At 41.1% G+C, this 18,146-nt stretch overlaps 2 protein-coding genes across 3 annotated transcripts; one reads left to right on the top strand and one right to left on the bottom strand.

The window, feature by feature from the left end:
• Positions 1-215: 215 nt before the first annotated feature.
• LOC306759453 lies at positions 216-13,993 on the top strand. 2 transcript variants are annotated; one of them, XM_079245118.1, is made up of 8 exons: positions 216-413; positions 828-895; positions 2,041-2,198; positions 2,276-2,379; positions 2,488-2,649; positions 2,760-2,965; positions 4,913-4,992; positions 5,075-5,681. In XM_079245118.1, exons 1-8 carry the CDS (start codon positions 309-311, stop codon positions 5,155-5,157), a joined length of 966 nt encoding a protein of 321 aa, XP_079101244.1. In that variant the 5' UTR covers positions 216-308; the 3' UTR covers positions 5,158-5,681. The 2 variants fall into 2 exon arrangements, with proteins under 2 accessions (XP_079101244.1, XP_079101243.1); XM_079245117.1 differs by lacking the exons at positions 4,913-4,992; positions 5,075-5,681 and adding an exon at positions 13,621-13,993.
• Positions 9,312-17,098, bottom strand: LOC306759450 (basic immunoglobulin-like variable motif-containing protein; the record flags this gene model as incomplete). The annotated part of the gene is made up of 9 exons (XM_079245112.1): positions 9,312-10,141; positions 10,220-10,316; positions 10,386-10,469; positions 12,252-12,384; positions 12,457-12,551; positions 12,626-12,730; positions 14,378-14,473; positions 16,204-16,333; positions 16,624-17,098. 9 exons carry the CDS (start codon positions 17,096-17,098, stop codon positions 9,842-9,844), a joined length of 1,515 nt encoding a protein of 504 aa, XP_079101238.1. The 3' UTR covers positions 9,312-9,841.
• Positions 17,099-18,146: the final 1,048 nt, after the last annotated feature.

Below are 18,146 nucleotides of genomic sequence, written 5' to 3'. Positions count from 1 at the left end.
AACAGTAAGCACGGTGCTGAAAGAAATGTGTTTACGTATGTATATACATATATGTCTGATGTATGTGTCACATGCACTGATGGTACATTATACCATCTAGCGGTGGTTTGACGGTATCGTCGAGCTTGAAATCATCTTGTAATTTTCCTAAATTCGGATGGTTGTAAATGCAACCTTTGACCCATCTCTTATTACCCGGAACAACAACAGTGTTTAGAATCTCCTACTTTTAAATAGTAGAAGTCGCATCTTCTATACTACGTATTATTTAATATGAACAAAAATATTTAACAGTACGGCTCTTCCTTATGGATTCGGCTGCTGGTGTAAGACATGTCATGCATGAAAATGGGCCGCTGATCCTGGACGGTGGACTCGCAACTGAACTAGAGGCGCATGGAGCAGATCTGCAGGTGAAACAACAATCACTGATGTTACTTTATCTTCTGCCAGAAACCATGGACTTATTTATTTCATTTTCCTTTAAAGTAAATACAAACAACACACTGCACAGCTCATTAAAGAACTGTGCTGAACTCCAGCTCATGGACTAAAATATTAATATTTCAGAAGAATTTGCATGTTGGATGGTTTTGTATTTTATTTTATTTTATTCTCATATACTATGTTTTGTGTGTGTTTAAACACATTCATGCAACAGACAAGGGCAGTAGTAATAATATGTACATGTAATATGTAATAATACATTTGCAGGGGTTAAACTAATTAAGTAAAGTATAGTCAAACAAATGTATATTAATATGTTGTATGTTTAAAGTATAATTAAATGGGAGTTAGTGGCCTCCTACGTGTGTGTGTGTTCATAGGGAGATCCCTTGTGGAGTGCCAGGCTTCTGCACACTAATCCCCAGGCCATAATAGATGCTCATTACAGGTAGGTTTGTGCAAAACATTGGACCTGCAAAGATTAATCCGTTCACTTATGTATTACTTAGTAGTGTTTTTATATTTATTCAAAACTTAAAAACAAAAAAGTCATGAAAATATTAATAACAGTGGAGGTGTTAAGTGACATTTTTAACAGCTCACTTTAAAAGCCATGTGCTGTGTTCGCATAAAAGGTAATTGGTCATTTTATGTTCTAAAGGGAGTAGGAGGACCTTAATGCCAATCTAATCCTACCTTCATATAATATACATTACAATCCACTCGTTTATTCCACATGCAAAAACACTAAATATATCTTTACAAATACTTGTTCACTATTCAGTATTGTGTTCTTTTCCTGTAGACGTATCTGCAGTTATTTATGCTGAATAAAAATTATGTCTTTTTAATCATGTACTATTATAAATAGTGAACAACCACTCATATACCACATTATGTTATTTTATTTAGATGTAATTTCCCTCAAGGATTAATTAGAATATTTTTTCATTTTATTGTGTTGTTTTTTTTTTTTTTTAAAAATTAAAACTCATTTATAGTTGCGCATCTTTATAATTCATAATTGATAGTGTTCCATAAATTCACCCCACAGATATTTTTTTGTATATATTTTTTTTATATTTTATTTTTTTATTATTTAATTCAAAAAATGACTTTTAAAAGAACAAATATTGGTTACAACAAACAACAAATAAAATAAGCTTTTTAAGTTTGAAAAAAAGGTTTTGGTAGAAGTTGGGTACTTATCGAATCCAAAACCGCCTTATCAATGACACCATAAAATTTTCACTACATGAAAAATACATCATAGAATTCAACATACATTGCTTTAAAAAAAATAACCCTATTTGCCTCATAACTTTTAATTATCTCATCTTTTATCATTTGTTTAAATATTCTTTTATTGTTGCTGATAACCTTAGTTATTTATAGTGTGTGTGTGTGTGTGTGTGTGTGTGTATGTATGTATATATATATATTTATATACATACACTCACATATATATAAAATTTCGTTCTCTGAAGCTAGCTAGAGTTATACATGATGGAAGAAAGTGGAACTACTGATTTTTCCCACCAAGCCACAGTTTTGTAATCCCTCTTTCAAACAAGTGCTTCTTTACATGAACAGGTTTCTCCTCAGTGGTGCTGATGTTATCACAACGGCCACATACCAGGCGAGTGTCTCAGGATTCATCAGCCACCTGGGCGTTGACTCTGAACACGCCAGAGAACTGGTGATGTCCGGAGTTCATCTCGCCAAAGACACGATCAAGACATTTGACTCTGGTAACAAATAATAAACATTTTGACATTTTCTGGTAGCAGCTGAGAGGAAATCATGATGCTTTGTTTCTGTCTCAAAGGGCGGACATGTCCCTTGGTAGCGGGTTCAGTAGGACCGTATGGGGCCTTTCTACACGATGGTTCAGAGTACACTGGTGCTTACGCAGAGCAGATGAGTGTTGAAGTGAGCGGTTCCTCTGATGTTGGTTACGGTGTCAGTACAGAATGTCTTCATGCTGAGGCTGAATTACTGTGACAACCACTTGTTCCTGACATGTTTTATCTTCCTAAGGAGCTCAAAGAGTGGCATCGGCCACAGGTCAGCTGTTTAGCAGCAGCAGGAGCTGACCTCTTTGCTTTTGAAACAATCCCAAGTATTAAAGAAGCAGAGGCTGTGGTGGAGCTGCTGAGGGAGTTCCCAGACTCGACCGCCTGGCTCTCCTTCTCCTGTAAGGTAACCACTGCTGATTAATAAAAAAAAAAAAACCTGAAATGTCAGTTCATCTTTAATTTCCCTAAAGTCACAAAGCAACTCCCTTGTGTTTTTGCTGCAATTGTCATCAGGATGAAAAGCACATTTCAGACGGCAGCTCGTTTGTGGCCGCTGTGCAGATTGCCTGCAGATGTTCACAGCTGTTGGCTGTAGGAGTTAACTGCTGTTCTCCAGCTGTGGTGGAGCCGCTTCTGGACTCTGCGAGGTCGCAGCTGAGGCCAGACATGAGCTGGGTGGTGTATCCTAACAGTGGAGAGGAGTGGGACACTGCGCGGGGGTGAGTCTGCAGCCAGGAGGACAAAACTGGACAACAGTGTGCAGAAGTTAGAATTCAAATACACTGAAACGTACACAGAATATACCACTGCTCCACTCATCACATTTCATTACTTATATGGACAGAATTTCTAGGTGCGGCCAAGGTGCTGAGGGGATCCGGCTTGGTGGCCTCAGGATTGGGTGTCTGCTTTTTGCAGATGACGTGATCCTGTTGGGTTCATCTGGTCGTGATCTCCAGCTCTCACTTGAGTGATTCGCAGTCAAGTGTGAAGCGGCTGGGATGGGAATCAGCACCTCCAAATCTGAGACCATGGTCCTCAGCCGGAATAGGGTGGATTGCCCTCTCCGGGTCGGGAGTCAGGTCCTGCCTCAAGTGGAGGAGTTTAAATATCTCGAGGTCTTGTTCACGAGTGAGGGAAGGATGGAGCGTGAGATCGACAGACGGATCGGTGCGGCGTCTGCAGTAATGCGGACTCTGCGCCGGTCTGTCGTGGTGAAGAAGGAGCTGAGCCAGAAGGTGAAGGTCTCAATTTACCAGTTGATCTACGTTCCTACCCTCACCTATGGTCATGAGCTGTGGGTCGTGACCAAAAGAAGGAGATCTCGTATACAGGAGGCTGAATGAGTTTCCTCCACAGGGTGGCCGGGCTCTCCCTTAGAGATAGGGTGAGGAGCACGGTCATCCGGGAGGGGCTCAGAGTAGAGCCGCTGCTCCTCCGCATCAAGAGGAGCCAGTTGAGGTAGCTAGGGCATCTGGTCAGGATGCCTCCTGGACCTCCCTGGTGAGGTGTTCCAGGAATGTCCCTCTAGGAGGAGACCCCGGGGAAGACCCAGGACACGCTGGAAGGATTACATCTCTTGGCTGGCCTAACGCCTTGGGATCCCCCCCGCAGAGCTGGCAGATGTGGCTGGGGAAAGGGAAGTCTGGGCTTCCCTGCTTAGGCTGCTGCCTAATCACTGAAGACCCCGGATAAGCACCAGAAGAGGGATGGATTGATGGCACACCATCATATTCAGCCACTCTCAGTGGCAGATCAAACAGCCACAGTGTGAACGGTTGTATGTTGACCAGTAAAAAGGACCCAGCTGAATGTGTTTTATGTTACTTCAGTTTTGATGTTATTTTTATGCTATAGTAACTTTTATGCCTCATTATTTATATTTTTTTGCTGCTTTTTTTTTCCACAACGTTTGCTTGGGGTTTTTTTTTAACCTGTCAGGAGCTGATGAGAAATAACATCTTGTTTCTGCTTGTCTGTTCCTTACAAAGACAGTGAAATAACTCATAAAAACCAGTCACTTACAGTCAAAGAAAATAAAATCAAATGAATATATGAATAAATGAAAAATACTTGAGGGAAATTATGATAAAACATGATAAATTAAACAATTAGTCAATAGATATTATAAACATACATAAAGATTATAGATCTGTATGTGCATAAATATTAATATTTTTGTGCCAGAATACTACAAATTAGATTTTTTTTTTTAATCAAGCTAGTTAGCTAGCTAGTAATTTAGCCTAAGTTATGTTATCAAAACTTAATTTCAGTACATTTTACTGCCATATTTATAGACAAATAATTAACATAAAACAAAATTATTACAAATGATTTAATGAGACTGCAACAGAATTTCCTTATTGTTTAATTATTGTTGCTAATAAGGACTAGCCTACAGCGTAGCTTAGCTTAGCAGCCATTTCAGAGTTTGACTAGCATCTTATTCATTTGGTGTGACAAACTTTCTAAGTTAGTTAAATTAATAAACTAAAAAAAAGGTTCATTATATAGTAGATACTGTACTTTATACTATATTAATACTATAAATATACTTTAAATATTCTACAAATATACTTTATACTATATATATTCTAAATATTCTGATACTTTCCTATAAATAAGTTGTGTTTTCTCCACTGTTAATGTTTTCTTTGCATAAGGTGGCAAACATCAGGGAAAACCTCAGGTTGGAGTTCAGACCTAAGCAAAAGATGGTTGAACCAGGGTGCTGCTCTGATAGGTACTGTCAGCTACTTTCTCTTGCATTCATGTATCTCCTGTGTTACAGTATTCTCCTTGATGAATATCTTTCCGTCCGCTAGGTGGATGTTGCCGGATCGGTCCTGCTCACATCGCAGAGTTAAAGCAGCAGTTAAAAGGAGCGTCTCCTGCGGGACAGGCCTAAAATGAGACTGTTGCATAGTTCTGTGGGAGACATGGGGCCATATGCATAAGACTGTGTTAATAGTTTGAATATAAAAGCAGTAAAGTCTACATACCTTCTTTTTTCCCCCTTAATGATTATTAATCACCTTGTAATTAGACATAAATGCTTAACATTGAGACCCATCTTTGCCATGATGGCATCAGAACACTTTCATGTAATTCATTTTTTGCATAAAAAGATATTTTTATAATTTATGATTCAAAGACACGATCAGACAAACAGAAAAAGATTGAAACAGATTAATAAAAAAAACTGACTTGTGGTTGAAAACATGAGCTCTAATTTGTGTAGGTTTATATAGTTAGTTTATTTTGTTTTGTTTGTATCAGTCACAATCAGTTTGTCAATTTCCAACAAAAAAAGAAACCAATCAAGTAAAACAAAAACAAAATAGGCAGAAGCAAAGCTTGTATGCCTAATAATGTACGCTTACAAGTAGAGTTACCTTAAATTATACAAATAACAAAAGCAGATGCATTACCTACACCATGTGTGACTTTTATAAAGAAAAATCATTTATTAAGTTGCATATCTCTCAAAAATAAACTGATAAATAATCTTTTTAAATATAAAAAGAATTACAATTTTTTTTTTTTTACCTCATTACTGAGTTTATTCCACAGTTGAACCCCCAAAGGACAAGCATCTCTGTTTCACCCCTGTCCTAGATTTTGGAACATTATCTTAGAAGGTCAGGCCTAAATATCGGTCGTTTTCAACATCCGTTTAAAGTGCTGTGTGATCACACACGCATGTGGCTGTGGATCATCAGAAACATCCATATTGGTGTTGCTTCTCTCCGTGTCTCAGCAGCTGCCTTAAATAGTCTCTTATCACTGAACGCCGTCGGATCGGGAAGAATCCTGAGTCCATAAATGGCTGCATGAAGGAGGATGTGTGGAGACCTGGAGACGCCACATCTTGTTCGGATGATGCTTTAAAGCAGGGGTCACCAACTCTGGTCCTCGAGCGCTGCCATCCTGCAGGTTTTAGTGTTTCTCTGCTACAACACACTTGGTTCAAATGTGTAACCGTGCCGGGTTTCCCACCGTGGTGGTGTGAGTGGATGTATCTTCCCCGGTACTTCCGACCTCCCGTGATTATAAATGGATTAAAGGTGTGCACGCCAAAGGTGACGTGGTTTTCTGGCTGCTGGAATGAACGAGGTGTCGGACAGAGATGAGGGTCGGTGCTGATCAGTAGCTAAACTCATATTGCAGTGTGAGACTGTTAATGCTGGGATGAGATTAATATGTGCATTTTCTCTTTGCAGCGGTCTCTGCTGTTTGGTTGATGCTGTAAAAACATGATCTGTCAGTGCTGCGTGCGCACAGCTCTCAGTAAATCTTAATTATTGTGTTTTGGTGATAATTTCACTTAAAGACTTTGGTTAGGTTGAGTCGACTACTTAATTTCTTTACTAATATTTGGGTTTTGGTTGGTTTTGTTACTAATTTTGGTTTGTTGTGTTTTTTATTATCTCTTTTTTTGGGGTTCCCAGCTATTTTAAAGAATTGTTTTATTCTTAAAAAGTCTTTTTAAAAGATGTTTTGTTTTTTTTGTTTTTTTTAAATAAAACATTATTATTTTACTAGATACTATTGACAGTTGCCACACTGACCTGATCACGTAATCTGTTCCAGGTTTTGACTGGTGGTGATTCAGGCTGGTGCACTTTATTGTATCTTTACGTCATCAGTAGAGGTAGACCTCGGTTACAAATGAAAAGGTCTTCCAGTAACTGGTTGTCATCTTGCTCAGCGATGGACTGGCAAGCTGTCCAGGGTGTACCCTGCCTTTCGGCCCAAAGACTGCTGGGATAGGCTCCAGCTTCCCCGCGACCCTTAGTCGGACCAAGCGGTTTGGATGATGAATGAATGAATGAAATGAAATGAAAATGAAAAATACTTTATTAATCCCCAAAGGGAAATTCCATATTGTAGTAGATAATCATTAATTTGAGGAGGTCTTGTTCTGGAGGCTGATGGCTGCTGGCAGGAATGATCTTCTGTATCTTTCAGTCTTACATCGGACCTGAAGAAGCCTCTCACTGAACACACTTTGTTGTTTCATCACTGTGTTGCGGAGAGGGTGAATGAATGAATGAATGAATGAATGGTTGTCATCTTCTGAACCTGCCTGTTAATGAGCCATTGGTTTGTGTCAGGTGCGTTGCAGCAGGGAAACACTAAAATCTGCAGGATGGCAGCTGTGAAGGACCGGAGTAGGTGACTCCTCTCGCCTCAGAGTGACATTTATTACATAGTAATAAATGAACATGTTTAGTTTGTTATTAAATACATTTATAAACTCATTATTTGTAACCACAGATGGATGATTAACCAATCACGAGGCAGGATTTAGGTATATAGACGACATGAGAACATGGATCCATCCTGCCTTGGCTGAGCTTTCAGGCTGCTGGTGGAGTAATGGTGACGGTGCGGCGGGGTCGGTTTCCTGTCCTACTTGATCATGTGGAGGTAGACTGTTGGTTGTGTATTAGGATTAGATTTGATCTGCAAATGTTGACATCTCTCTACAAGACCAGGACGCGTTGACATTTAATACAGTTAAATGGTTCAGATCAGGATCGCGAGGTGCAAACCAAACTTTTTAGGGACCCCGGTGGTCTGGGATCGGTAACTGGGCTGAAAGCAGCACCATTACTGCAGTAAAGAAATACTACAATGAGACAGGCTTATAAAAACAATCTTGTTTTATTGTAAAATAAATAAACAACTACAGCAAACCACAGTGACGAGGCCTGCCCTCACATCTGTGGTGGGTCAAAGACAACATGGTGCTGCTAAAGAGAGGAGAGGAGCTGATGTCTGAACGTGAACATGGACTTAAACTTCCTTCGCTTCACATTTCAAAGTTTCTCCCATCTCTTCGAAACACCAGGATCAACTTCATGACTGTTACTGGAGGATTGGCAGCACATGTCGGCTGCTTCGACAAGCGCCTGGACGGCAGTTTCTGCTCATGTAACGGCGCTGTAACCGTACAGTGAACCGTGTGTCGGCGTGGAGCTGAGGGTGAAGTGAAGGTGGGGTTATTGTGCGTTTCCAGGTAGAGCCGGCGGATACGACTGCGTGAGTTGAGGTGAAGCGATGAGACTGTCGGCGTCTGAAATTCTGCTCTTTGTGTTCATATACAGACGTATCAATCTTACCTATCAGCTTACAAAACTAGCAGCTGTTGATACAACTCATTGATCCTGTTGGAGGACGTTGTTTCCTCCTCTTCTCACGTTTTCATGTCAGTCTAAGTTTCTAACATGAAGCAGCTGCGCTGTAAAAACATCTGTACAGTTTTTATTTCAGGGGTTTTGGATATTTTTTTCCAACACCTGTGAGATTATGGAAACAGATTTACATGTCGAACAACAAATAACCAACTTTTTGAAAGGAGATACTATTTACTTTCACAAAACACACTTTCAGATTAATTAGAATTTCATTTCAGATGTAATTTTTTAAAGAAAAGTACTTAAGCTGCTAAGAATGAAATATTGTCAATACTCTGTTATTGTAGTGCAAGTGTGTAGTAGTTATACAGTACGTGTGTGTATCTGTGCTGACCTGTAGGTTAAAGCGGTGGACGCGGTACGGCAGAGCGCAGGTTCGAGTCCCTGGACGTCTTTCATTAACTTATAAAAGCCTGCTGATATAAAACCACTTCTGGCCTTTGTTTATCCATTTAAAATAAATGTTATTTTATTTGTTTTTTTTTTCCTTTATATGTTTTTATGCATTTTTAAATGAGTTATTATGATATCTTTGTTATTTTTTAATTAATTTAAATATTTTACTGCATTTTATTGCAATCTTTTAACCTTGAGCCTAATTTGCTCCTGCGTCTCCTTTTTTTAATTTAATTGTAAAGAAATTTAGAAATTACGGAGTAAAACTTAAAAATAAATAAATAAAAATAAACTATCCCAGATAAAAGTAAACGTATAAACTGTGTTTTTGTTCTGGATTTTACTGTAAATAGTTTTTTACAGCGTGAAGCAAACAAATGAAGATAACGGGAGCTTGTTTGATCCTATAAAGCTTTCCTAATCATGATGGCAGGATTGAATAAAACATCAGTTCCCTTCAGTATTTCCTGCGGCAGTAGTTAAAACCACATTTTAAAACGTATTTAGTCCATTTTAACGTCGACTCGCCATGTTTCCACACACAGGTGGATGCAGGCTTGTTGCTTTCTGTCAGACTGTAACTTGTGGTGGAAACTAGCAAACCTTTGTGCTCGGCTTGATGATAAACTTGCAGAAGAAGTCAGAGGAAGCTTGTTGACATTAGTAGAGAGCCTAGGGAATGATTTCCAGAAGCTGCTGGTGAAATATGTGTGGACACTGCAGCGTGACACATGACCAGACACCTAACATATTTGCTTCATAGTCTGACAATGAGTTGAATCCACGTGACAGTTTTATAATCGTACATATAGAAATATTCAGGAAGAAATCTGGGGATTTTTAGGCATTTTAGAGCACAAAATGAATGATAACCAACAGCTAAATCTCCCAAATAAATTCCAGATTTATTCTAAGTTTCTGAGTAGACTTGTCCGTTAAAATGCACCCTCGGCACAGTGTAGCAGCGTGTTTAGAAATGTCCCCTGAACCTTGTCAGTCTGTGACGTCTTCCTCGAGGTCGCTGTCAGGAGAGCTCCTCTGTCGGTACTCTGAAGTGTTGGACAGACATTTCCAGCTGTCTTTCTGACTTCCCATACTGTGCGAGCGTCCCAGGTGGGCCAGCCGCTTGGACGACGTCCGCTCCTCCGTGTCCTCTGCCACGCTCCCGCGCGCCCGCTCTGAGCCTGCGTGGTGGAAGTCGTGCCGCAGGTTCTCTAAATTCAACGCCCAGGGGCCGAGCTTTTGCCAGTTCACCCTCTGGAAGGCCATGATGCAGTGAAGGTTACCGCCCACCTGCGGGGAGCGGAAACAGCCGTTAGAGCCACCGTGGTGGACAGATGTGTTGGACAGAAGACATTTGAGGGTGGGAACCTTCTTGGTTTTGCGGCGCTGAATCCCCCTCTCTGTGTGGCGGATGTCCAGGTACTCTGGGTTCTGGGTGTTGAGGTCAGTCACGATATCCAACCACCTGGACAGAGAAGTTCCTGCTAAACGGCTCAACGGCACGAACCATGGAATGATCTGGAGGGTGACTTACTTTTTACAGTGAATAGCCGGATGTTTTCTACTGGGTTCCCCGATTAAGATCCAGTACTCCATTTCATTTGTGGGTAAAGATCCCCTTCACACACAGAGACCAAGACTTTAACTGTTTGTTGATTCATAAATCAAATCAAACTTTATTTCTATAGCACTTTTCATGCTTAAAAACAATACAAAGTGCTTCACATAATAAAACACTTTACATCAAATAGATAAAACACACACACACACATCCACAGTACCCTTACACCCACCCTCACCCGTGCCCTATTAGCCCCTATAACAGTTAAAAGAAGACATATGGCCAGGTACATGTGCACCAGATAAGGAAACGATATCCTCAGGGTGCATCTACACAAAGGGCAACCCCCACCCAGGCCATCACCATCATCTAGAGCTGGGCAATATGACGATACATATCCTCTGGACGATAAAAAATGGCTATCCTTTCTTATGAGGCTCTATCATTTACACCACAATAAGCTGCTTTACTGTTTTACATGCAGGCTGTAATATATATAACCAAACATGGAGGAAGACGGTAGCAGACGTGTTTCAGAGCAGGATAATTCACTAAAAGATGACCAGACAACCCAGACAGATTAGCTTGTTCATAAAAGAGGGGAAATTTCTGTCGCATGGATGCAGTTTGGATATAAAAAGATCGACGTGGAACCGACAACAGACTAGCTCACAGTCCCAACAACGGACTCCGACACAACTAACTCATTTTATCACCTGCAGAGGAATCAGGATAAAGAATACAGAATAAAGAATAGAGTCAACGAGCAAAAGCAGCGTCAAATGGAGGGGAAAGCTCATAATAAACTCCAGACCCAAGCACATCTGACACATAACTAATGACTGACACATCCCCACACAGTTTTATATCGTTGTGGGGATATAAAACGAGCGATACCAGGATATGTGATTCCTAAATCAGTCTATCAATAGAAAACTCTGGAGCAACTTTTAGACCCAGTTTGTCTCAGACTGGTGAAACTCCACCACCTTTCCATCTGAGAGACTCAGTCACGTTACAGACCCCCCCCCCCCCCCCCCCCCAATTCCAACTTTCTCACAGATTTGTTGCATTATTATTCAGTTCTTCTAAACCAGTGTAGTTTAACCTTTTTGGAGCCAAAGCACACTATTTCTCACTGAAAAATCAGAAGGCACACTACAAACCAATTTTTTTTATTTTTTTAAAAGTCTATATTATTAATATAAAGTCCATCTTGTCAAAGCCTCTTAGATAGAAACACAAGAAGATGGAATTTTATTATCTTTCACGAGGACCTGTGTTGTAACTTATTTGAAGAATGATATAAGTGTTAATGACCATTCTTAATTCATGGGTTAATTAATAGAGGTTTAAGTTAAATGTTTATCTGAAATAATTTGATGATTTAATAGTTAGAAAAAATTAATCTGTTCCAGAGCTTGGACATAGGTTAGTGCGCCCAGATTTGCTTATAAGAACTTCATTACCCACAAAGCATATGGATCAGGAACACTTTGGTTTCTATGGTTTCCTTTTGGTGCAAACAGGAAGTAGTGATGAATATAACAAGGTAAAGTGGAGTCGAAGGTTTTTCTCTGTACCTGAGCTCTAAGAGTTCACTAAACAAACGTTCACCCGCAGGCCAGAGTCTCGTCTCATCCCTTTTTTTTTTTTTTTTAATGCAGTTCGCTTGCACTGCAATAACAACCTGTTTGGATGAACACAGAGCTGCTTTTTAGACCAATCAGGTGAAATTGGGTAATTTCTCACACCTGATCATCTCTCACGGCACAGTGGTTGAAAAACACCTGTCTAAACAGACGAGTCACTAAGCTTTAGTGGTGTCATGTGACGCACCTGTAGGCCTTGGCTGCTTTGAGCGGCGTGGCTTCGAAGCCCAGAGGGCAGAAGTAGTGGTTCTGACAGTGGTAAATGTAGGCCATGGACTCGTCCCTCAGCCCTTGTGTCAGTTTCATCAGCGCTCCTTCAGCTGAACAAATGACAAGACGCCATTACAGTCCTGTTTCGGGCTACGTGGATGCAGTGGACCGATGAAACCCACCTGTTTCTCCTGCCGTCTTGTGTTTTCCGTGCGGTTTGTACAGAATATAGGAGCAACCTCGCACTCGGAAATTGTCGTTGATTTGTCTGAACCATCTGGAAAAAGAAAACGTTAATGAGAAAAGCTAGTCGCTCCGCCTCCTGATAAACTGACGGAGCAGGTTGTGTACCGCATCAGTGTGGCGTTGCCGGTGAACGGGCCGAACTTTATCTCTTCAAAAGGTGGCTGAAACCCCAGAATATGCAGAGCCTCCTCCTGAGAGATGGGTGGAAGACTGAAGGTACAAATACACACTTATTAAAGTAAAACAGCATTGAGCATTTTCCCAGATGAAGTCCAGACGAGGAGCTCCTGAAGCTGTAAAATCCCGTTTTGTCGCTGGATGCCAGAGCGACACGGCGGTCTGCACGTGTTCTCGCCTGTCAAACTGAAGATGTGGTGGATTACTGGTCTTTTAATAGAAATGTCACCCGCAGAAACATCGCTGGTGTTAGCAACCTGCACGCCCAGTGGGGCGTAACGTTACTGAGTGTTTTAATTGTGCTCCAGCATGTAAAGCTCTCTGGTCAAAAACACCATTTCAAACCTGCAACTCAACAGATCTGAGCTGAATGTGGCGATGACCGGACAAATGCTGCATTGCTTCCACATCTATTGATTTTAAGGTTCTTTCAGTAGGTTTTTTTTTAATTTTTTTTATGTCACCTGCTTTTAGATGATGATCTCTTCTGGTTTAAAAGGTCTAATCTTTCTTACATATAAAGCCCTCCACAGCCGGGCACCACTATATATCAAAGACCTCATTGTTCCTTATATACCAAGCAGAGTACTTCGTTCGCAGACTGCAGGCTTACTTGTGGTTCCTAGAGTCTCAAAGAGCCGAGCAGGAGGCAGAGCCTTTGGTTATCAGGCCCCTCTCTTATGGAATAAGCTCCCAGTTAGTGTTAGGGAAGCAGACACCCTCCCCACCTTTAAGACTAGGCTGAAGACTTATCTTTTTGATAAGTCCTATAGCTAGGGATGGTTAGCATCCCTTAGTTATGCTGCTATAGGTTTAGACTGCTGAGGGACATTTCCTGATACACTGAGCTTCTTTCTTTTTATCTTATTTCCCCCCCAATAACAGTGTTGCATCATTAACATGTATGTCTCCTGTCTCAGCAGGTCTTCCTGGCCGGGAGTAGCAGTTCCTGTTGTCTGTTGTCTTTCTGTCCTCTTCCCCCCACACAGCAGAGGCAGATGGCTGCCTGTCCTGAGCCGGGTTCTGCCGGAGGTTTCCTTCCTGTTAAAAGGGAGTTTTTTCCTTCCCACTGTCGCCGTGTGCTTCTCAGGATGGGAGATTGAGTTGGACTCAACTCAGTCTGTTGGTTTCCTTATATAGGCTGTTATGAATTGGCTTTCATTATGTTTTTTTCTCTGTCTGTAAAGCGTCCTGAGATGGCATTGCCGTGATTTGACGCTATATAAATAAAGTTGAATTGAAAATTGAATTGAATTATTGATATGTATTATACTTGCATGTGTGTGTGTGTGTAAAGGCTTGTGTTTTAAGACCAAATTGGATGTTTTAATTATGTAAAGCACATGAAAAGTGCTCTATAAATGTTTTATTTTGACTATGTAATTAGTTAAATAATCCGGTTGCGAGTCGAACCTGATCAGAAACTGTGGAAACTTTTCTGTGTCTAATAAATAAGCTCTGAGTGCGAGTTACTGTCTTTTCACATGGTCTTTTGTGACACAGAGAACTAGTTCCTACTACCAGCTCTATCTGTAGAAAGTCTATAGATGAGCATAACATAGACTCTTTAATGCCACATTGTCTGAACTTCTTGCAGTCACATAAACAGTCCCTATGGGTGATGCCTGGAAAGGTTCGGGCTTTCAGTGCATGAGAAAAAAGTGAATACATGCTGCTCACCTTCCTGCACCCAGAGTGCTGTATAAGAAGTTCCAGCAAGACACCAAAGAGGAGATTCCACAAGACGTCTTGTACTGCGGCCGACTGACGCAGTACCTGCAGCAGATATTAAAGAAACACACGTTTAAGGGCTCCACTACAGAAAAGAGACGTCTTTACAGGGAACAGATGTGTGTGGGCCAATAAAACGTCCTGATTGGGGAGGTGTACTGCTGACACTTTAGATTCGTTTCGGCCTCGCAGGTCTTAATAACTCAGGTATGATCTCTAGGCTGGTGGAAGTCGGAGAGATGAAGCTTCATTTGCTTGGAGAGTTTGCATCTGGACTCCCACCTGTTCAAACCATAGACCGTACATGAAAGATGGACGGAGCCTCCGGCGGTTAAAAGTGAAGCCTATGTGGAAGTGTATAAAACTGCAGTTCCCCCTTCATCCACTAGGGGCTGCAAAACAGAGCGAATCCCCATAGACTCCCATGTTAAAAAGACCAACTTCACAGCAGAAATAAACATGTTTACAGCAGAAATAAACATGTTTACAGCCTGGATCAAAAATCCATTTTAGGTTTAATAGATCAGGTTTACCTTCATGACAACTGTGGGGGGAGTGAATTGTTTTCTAACTCATCTGTTTAAAAGTAATTTAATCTCGAAGTTCTGCATATTTAGGGGCGTGTCCTTTTGATTGACAGGTACCCGATCTCCTGCTTCAAGTCAGAAGAACGTAGAACAACCGTGGTTTTTAGCCGGTTAACAACGTCACTTAGCTTTAGCCCGCTTACCTCCGTTAGCTGGTTAGCTCCTGTTATCTCTGGGTTAGCTCAGTTAGCTCTTAGCTACAGAAAGCTCTGAGTTCGCTCGATGTCAATCATCCACCATGACGCTCACAGCCCCCCTCTCAGCTCCACCTCTTTACCCATATTTGTATTTTCCGGGCGAGACGACACGCATGCCCCTGCCAAGATGGTGATGGTAGGAACTGCCCACCGAGCTTCAATTCAGCTTTTCAGAAACCTACGGCTGACGTCACGGAGGCTCCGCCCATCTCTTTATATACAGTCTAAGGTCCATACAGGCATCCAAACTATGTCTGTCCAGTCTGACTGAACGGAGGACAGCAGTCAGGACACTGTCATTACTTCTACACATCTGGATGCACATTTGTCGAATAAAAACCAAATGGAAAGACAAAAGCAACAATGTCTCCCCAACCCTGTTACTAGCAAGATGGACCCGTTAAAGTAGAGGTTGAGTTTGTTTCTTTTTTGCCATTTTTTTTCATTTTTACAAACTATTTTTGAGCTACAACAAAAGATTTCGAGAGGAATTTACATCTTATTGTTCCAACAGTTAAAATCTAACGGGTTGAAAATTATTAGTAATTTCGGGCTTTGTGTGTCGGCGCCTCCCCATGACGAGGCCTCTGGTCGCCCTCAACAGCTGCATCTCTGCGGTAACACTGTCTTATCTCAGACTTCATCATATCATGACTCAATCCTCCTCCTCATCACCTCTGACGTTGTGTGACCGAGTTCTTCATGCGGCCGCTGCAACATGTTAAACTGACCAGTGTGTAGTTTAATCTAACACACCAAGAATTAGGAGAGTTCTAACAGAAAAACAGCACCAACCCGCTACCATTCATTATCCAAACCGCTTAGTCGGATGAAGGGTCGTGGGAAAGCTGGAGCCTATCCCAGCAGTCTTTGGGCGAAAGGCGGGGTACACCCTGGACAGCTCGCCAGTCCATCGCAGGGCCAACCCGCGACTAGCGAGGTGCATATGTATGCATGCAGACATTCATCCAATCAGAAAACTCGACATTACCACCGTCTCAAGTCCAGCACTTTTCTCTGTTTGATCTCCTCCAGCGAGGCGTGAGGCGGGATGTCCTGCAGATTCCTGCTGGGTCTGTCGGAGGATCTCATCTTCTTGGTGCTGCATTTCTTACCATTACCTAAAACACAACGTCTGTCAGCGATGCGCTACCAAGAGCATTAAATAAGTATAAAAAATAAATAAATAAAACACAGGTATCAGACTCCAGTCTTCGAGGGCCGGTGTCCTGCAGGTTTTTATTGTCTCCATGCTCCAACGCACCTGACTGAAGTTCCTAAACAGGTTGAAAAGAAGCTGGTCTGATCTGAATCAGCTGTGTTGGTTGAAGGAAAACAGAAAAACCTGCTGGATACCGGCCCTCCAGGACTGAAGTTTGACACCCCTGAAATAAAACAATCCCAAGCTTACTGGTTCTCATCTTTCTGGTGAACACAGCATTGAAGTCTGTTGTATCGATCTCCCAGGCTAGAATAGGCTTGGTGTGACCCGCGGACATGTCCTCCATGTCACAGTCCCCATCTGATCCCACGTGGGGCCCTCCAGTCTGACAAGAACCGAGCTCAGCAGAGGGTTTGGGCTTCAAAAGCGGGGAACTGTCGTCCTTCTTGTTCCTGGCTGCAGTGGGGGGGCAGTAGACAGACGCGGCCTGGTTGAGGAGGGCATAATCGGAGCAGACCGTGTAGAACTTCTCTCTGGAGTGAGTAACAGGACAGGTCCACTGCAGGTGGAGCTCCGCACTGGAAGCCCGCCTCACTCTGGCAGCGTCCCGGGCCAGGGAGCCAAGCAGACCCTGATCCTCCTCTCCATCAGCGGGCCTCTGCAGTCCTGACGGCTCCTCCGTCCCGGAGAGGCTCGCTCCCTGACCTTCTGATGTGTTCGGCATCGGACAGGATGAGGATGAGGATGCTGGGAAGAGGTGACTGAAAAGACAGGAGATGTGGAGATGGAGGAGAGATGGAGGAGGGATGGAGGAGCAGCAACGTCAGCCTAACAGGGACACTTTGGTTGATAAAAGTCAACACTCAAAACAGTCATTTTACAGCAGCGACTTTTAACACTTTTTATAAACCTCCAAGCTTAGCTGATACAATAAAAACAACACGACCTCGACCTGGTTAGCTGTTTGGAGTTGCACTATGATAACTGGACATTAAATAAACATTAATTATATTATTATCATATATATATATATATATATATATATATATATATATATATATATATATATATATATATATATATATATACATATATATATATATATATATATATATATATATATATATATATATATGTATATACATATATATATATATATATATACATATATATATATATATATATATATATATATATATATATATATATATATATATATATATGTATATGTATATACATATATATATATATATATATATATATATATGTGTGTGTGTGTGTGTGTGTGTGTGTGTGTGTGTGTGTGTGTATAATAAGATATATAATAATAATATATGATTATATTATGATTATTATATTTATTATGAGGTGAAGATGCGCTGTAGTTAGCACATGTAAACACGCCCTGCGGCTCCGTTATTCATTGTGCAGCTCTTATCTCTGAACACCATCGCGGTCTGGACACCGAGAAAACGTCCAGTGAACCACTTATTGATCAAATTCGCTGATTATTAACCCACATCAAGTCAGAAATTAACGATATATGTGAAATAAAAAACCTGATTCGTCGTCCTCCTGACCTGTATCCTCTTCTCGTCGAGAGCTTTTGGACTGTAGTATTATAAATAAAAAGCGGGGGAGATAGAAATAAAATATGTAACTAAAAAAAAAGTCCTACGTCCATAAAAAACAAAATAGATACTTAAACAAACAAATTAACCTTTTATTTATAAGAGGTGTATATTTTATAGTGGCATATAAAAATGAATTTA

The sequence above is a fragment of the Telmatherina bonti genome, assembly GCF_933228915.1.
Source record: "Telmatherina bonti genome assembly, chromosome: 8".
In the NCBI taxonomy this organism is placed as follows: domain Eukaryota; kingdom Metazoa; phylum Chordata; class Actinopteri; order Atheriniformes; family Telmatherinidae; genus Telmatherina; species Telmatherina bonti.
The sequence above is the reverse complement of the archived record's forward strand: the minus strand, read 5'-3'. Positions and strand labels throughout refer to the sequence as shown.

Bases quoted from the DNA above. Each gene is read 5' to 3' on its own strand.
- LOC306759453 (XM_079245117.1), top strand. From the start codon at position 309: ATGGATTCGGCTGCTGGTGTAAGACATGTCATGCATGAAAATGGGCCG. The intron at 414-827 runs GTGAAACAACAA...GTGTGTTCATAG, and splicing joins CGCATGGAGCAGATCTGCAG to GGAGATCCCTTGTGGAGTGC. The intron at 2,380-2,487 runs GTGAGCGGTTCC...TATCTTCCTAAG, and splicing joins CAGAGCAGATGAGTGTTGAA to GAGCTCAAAGAGTGGCATCG.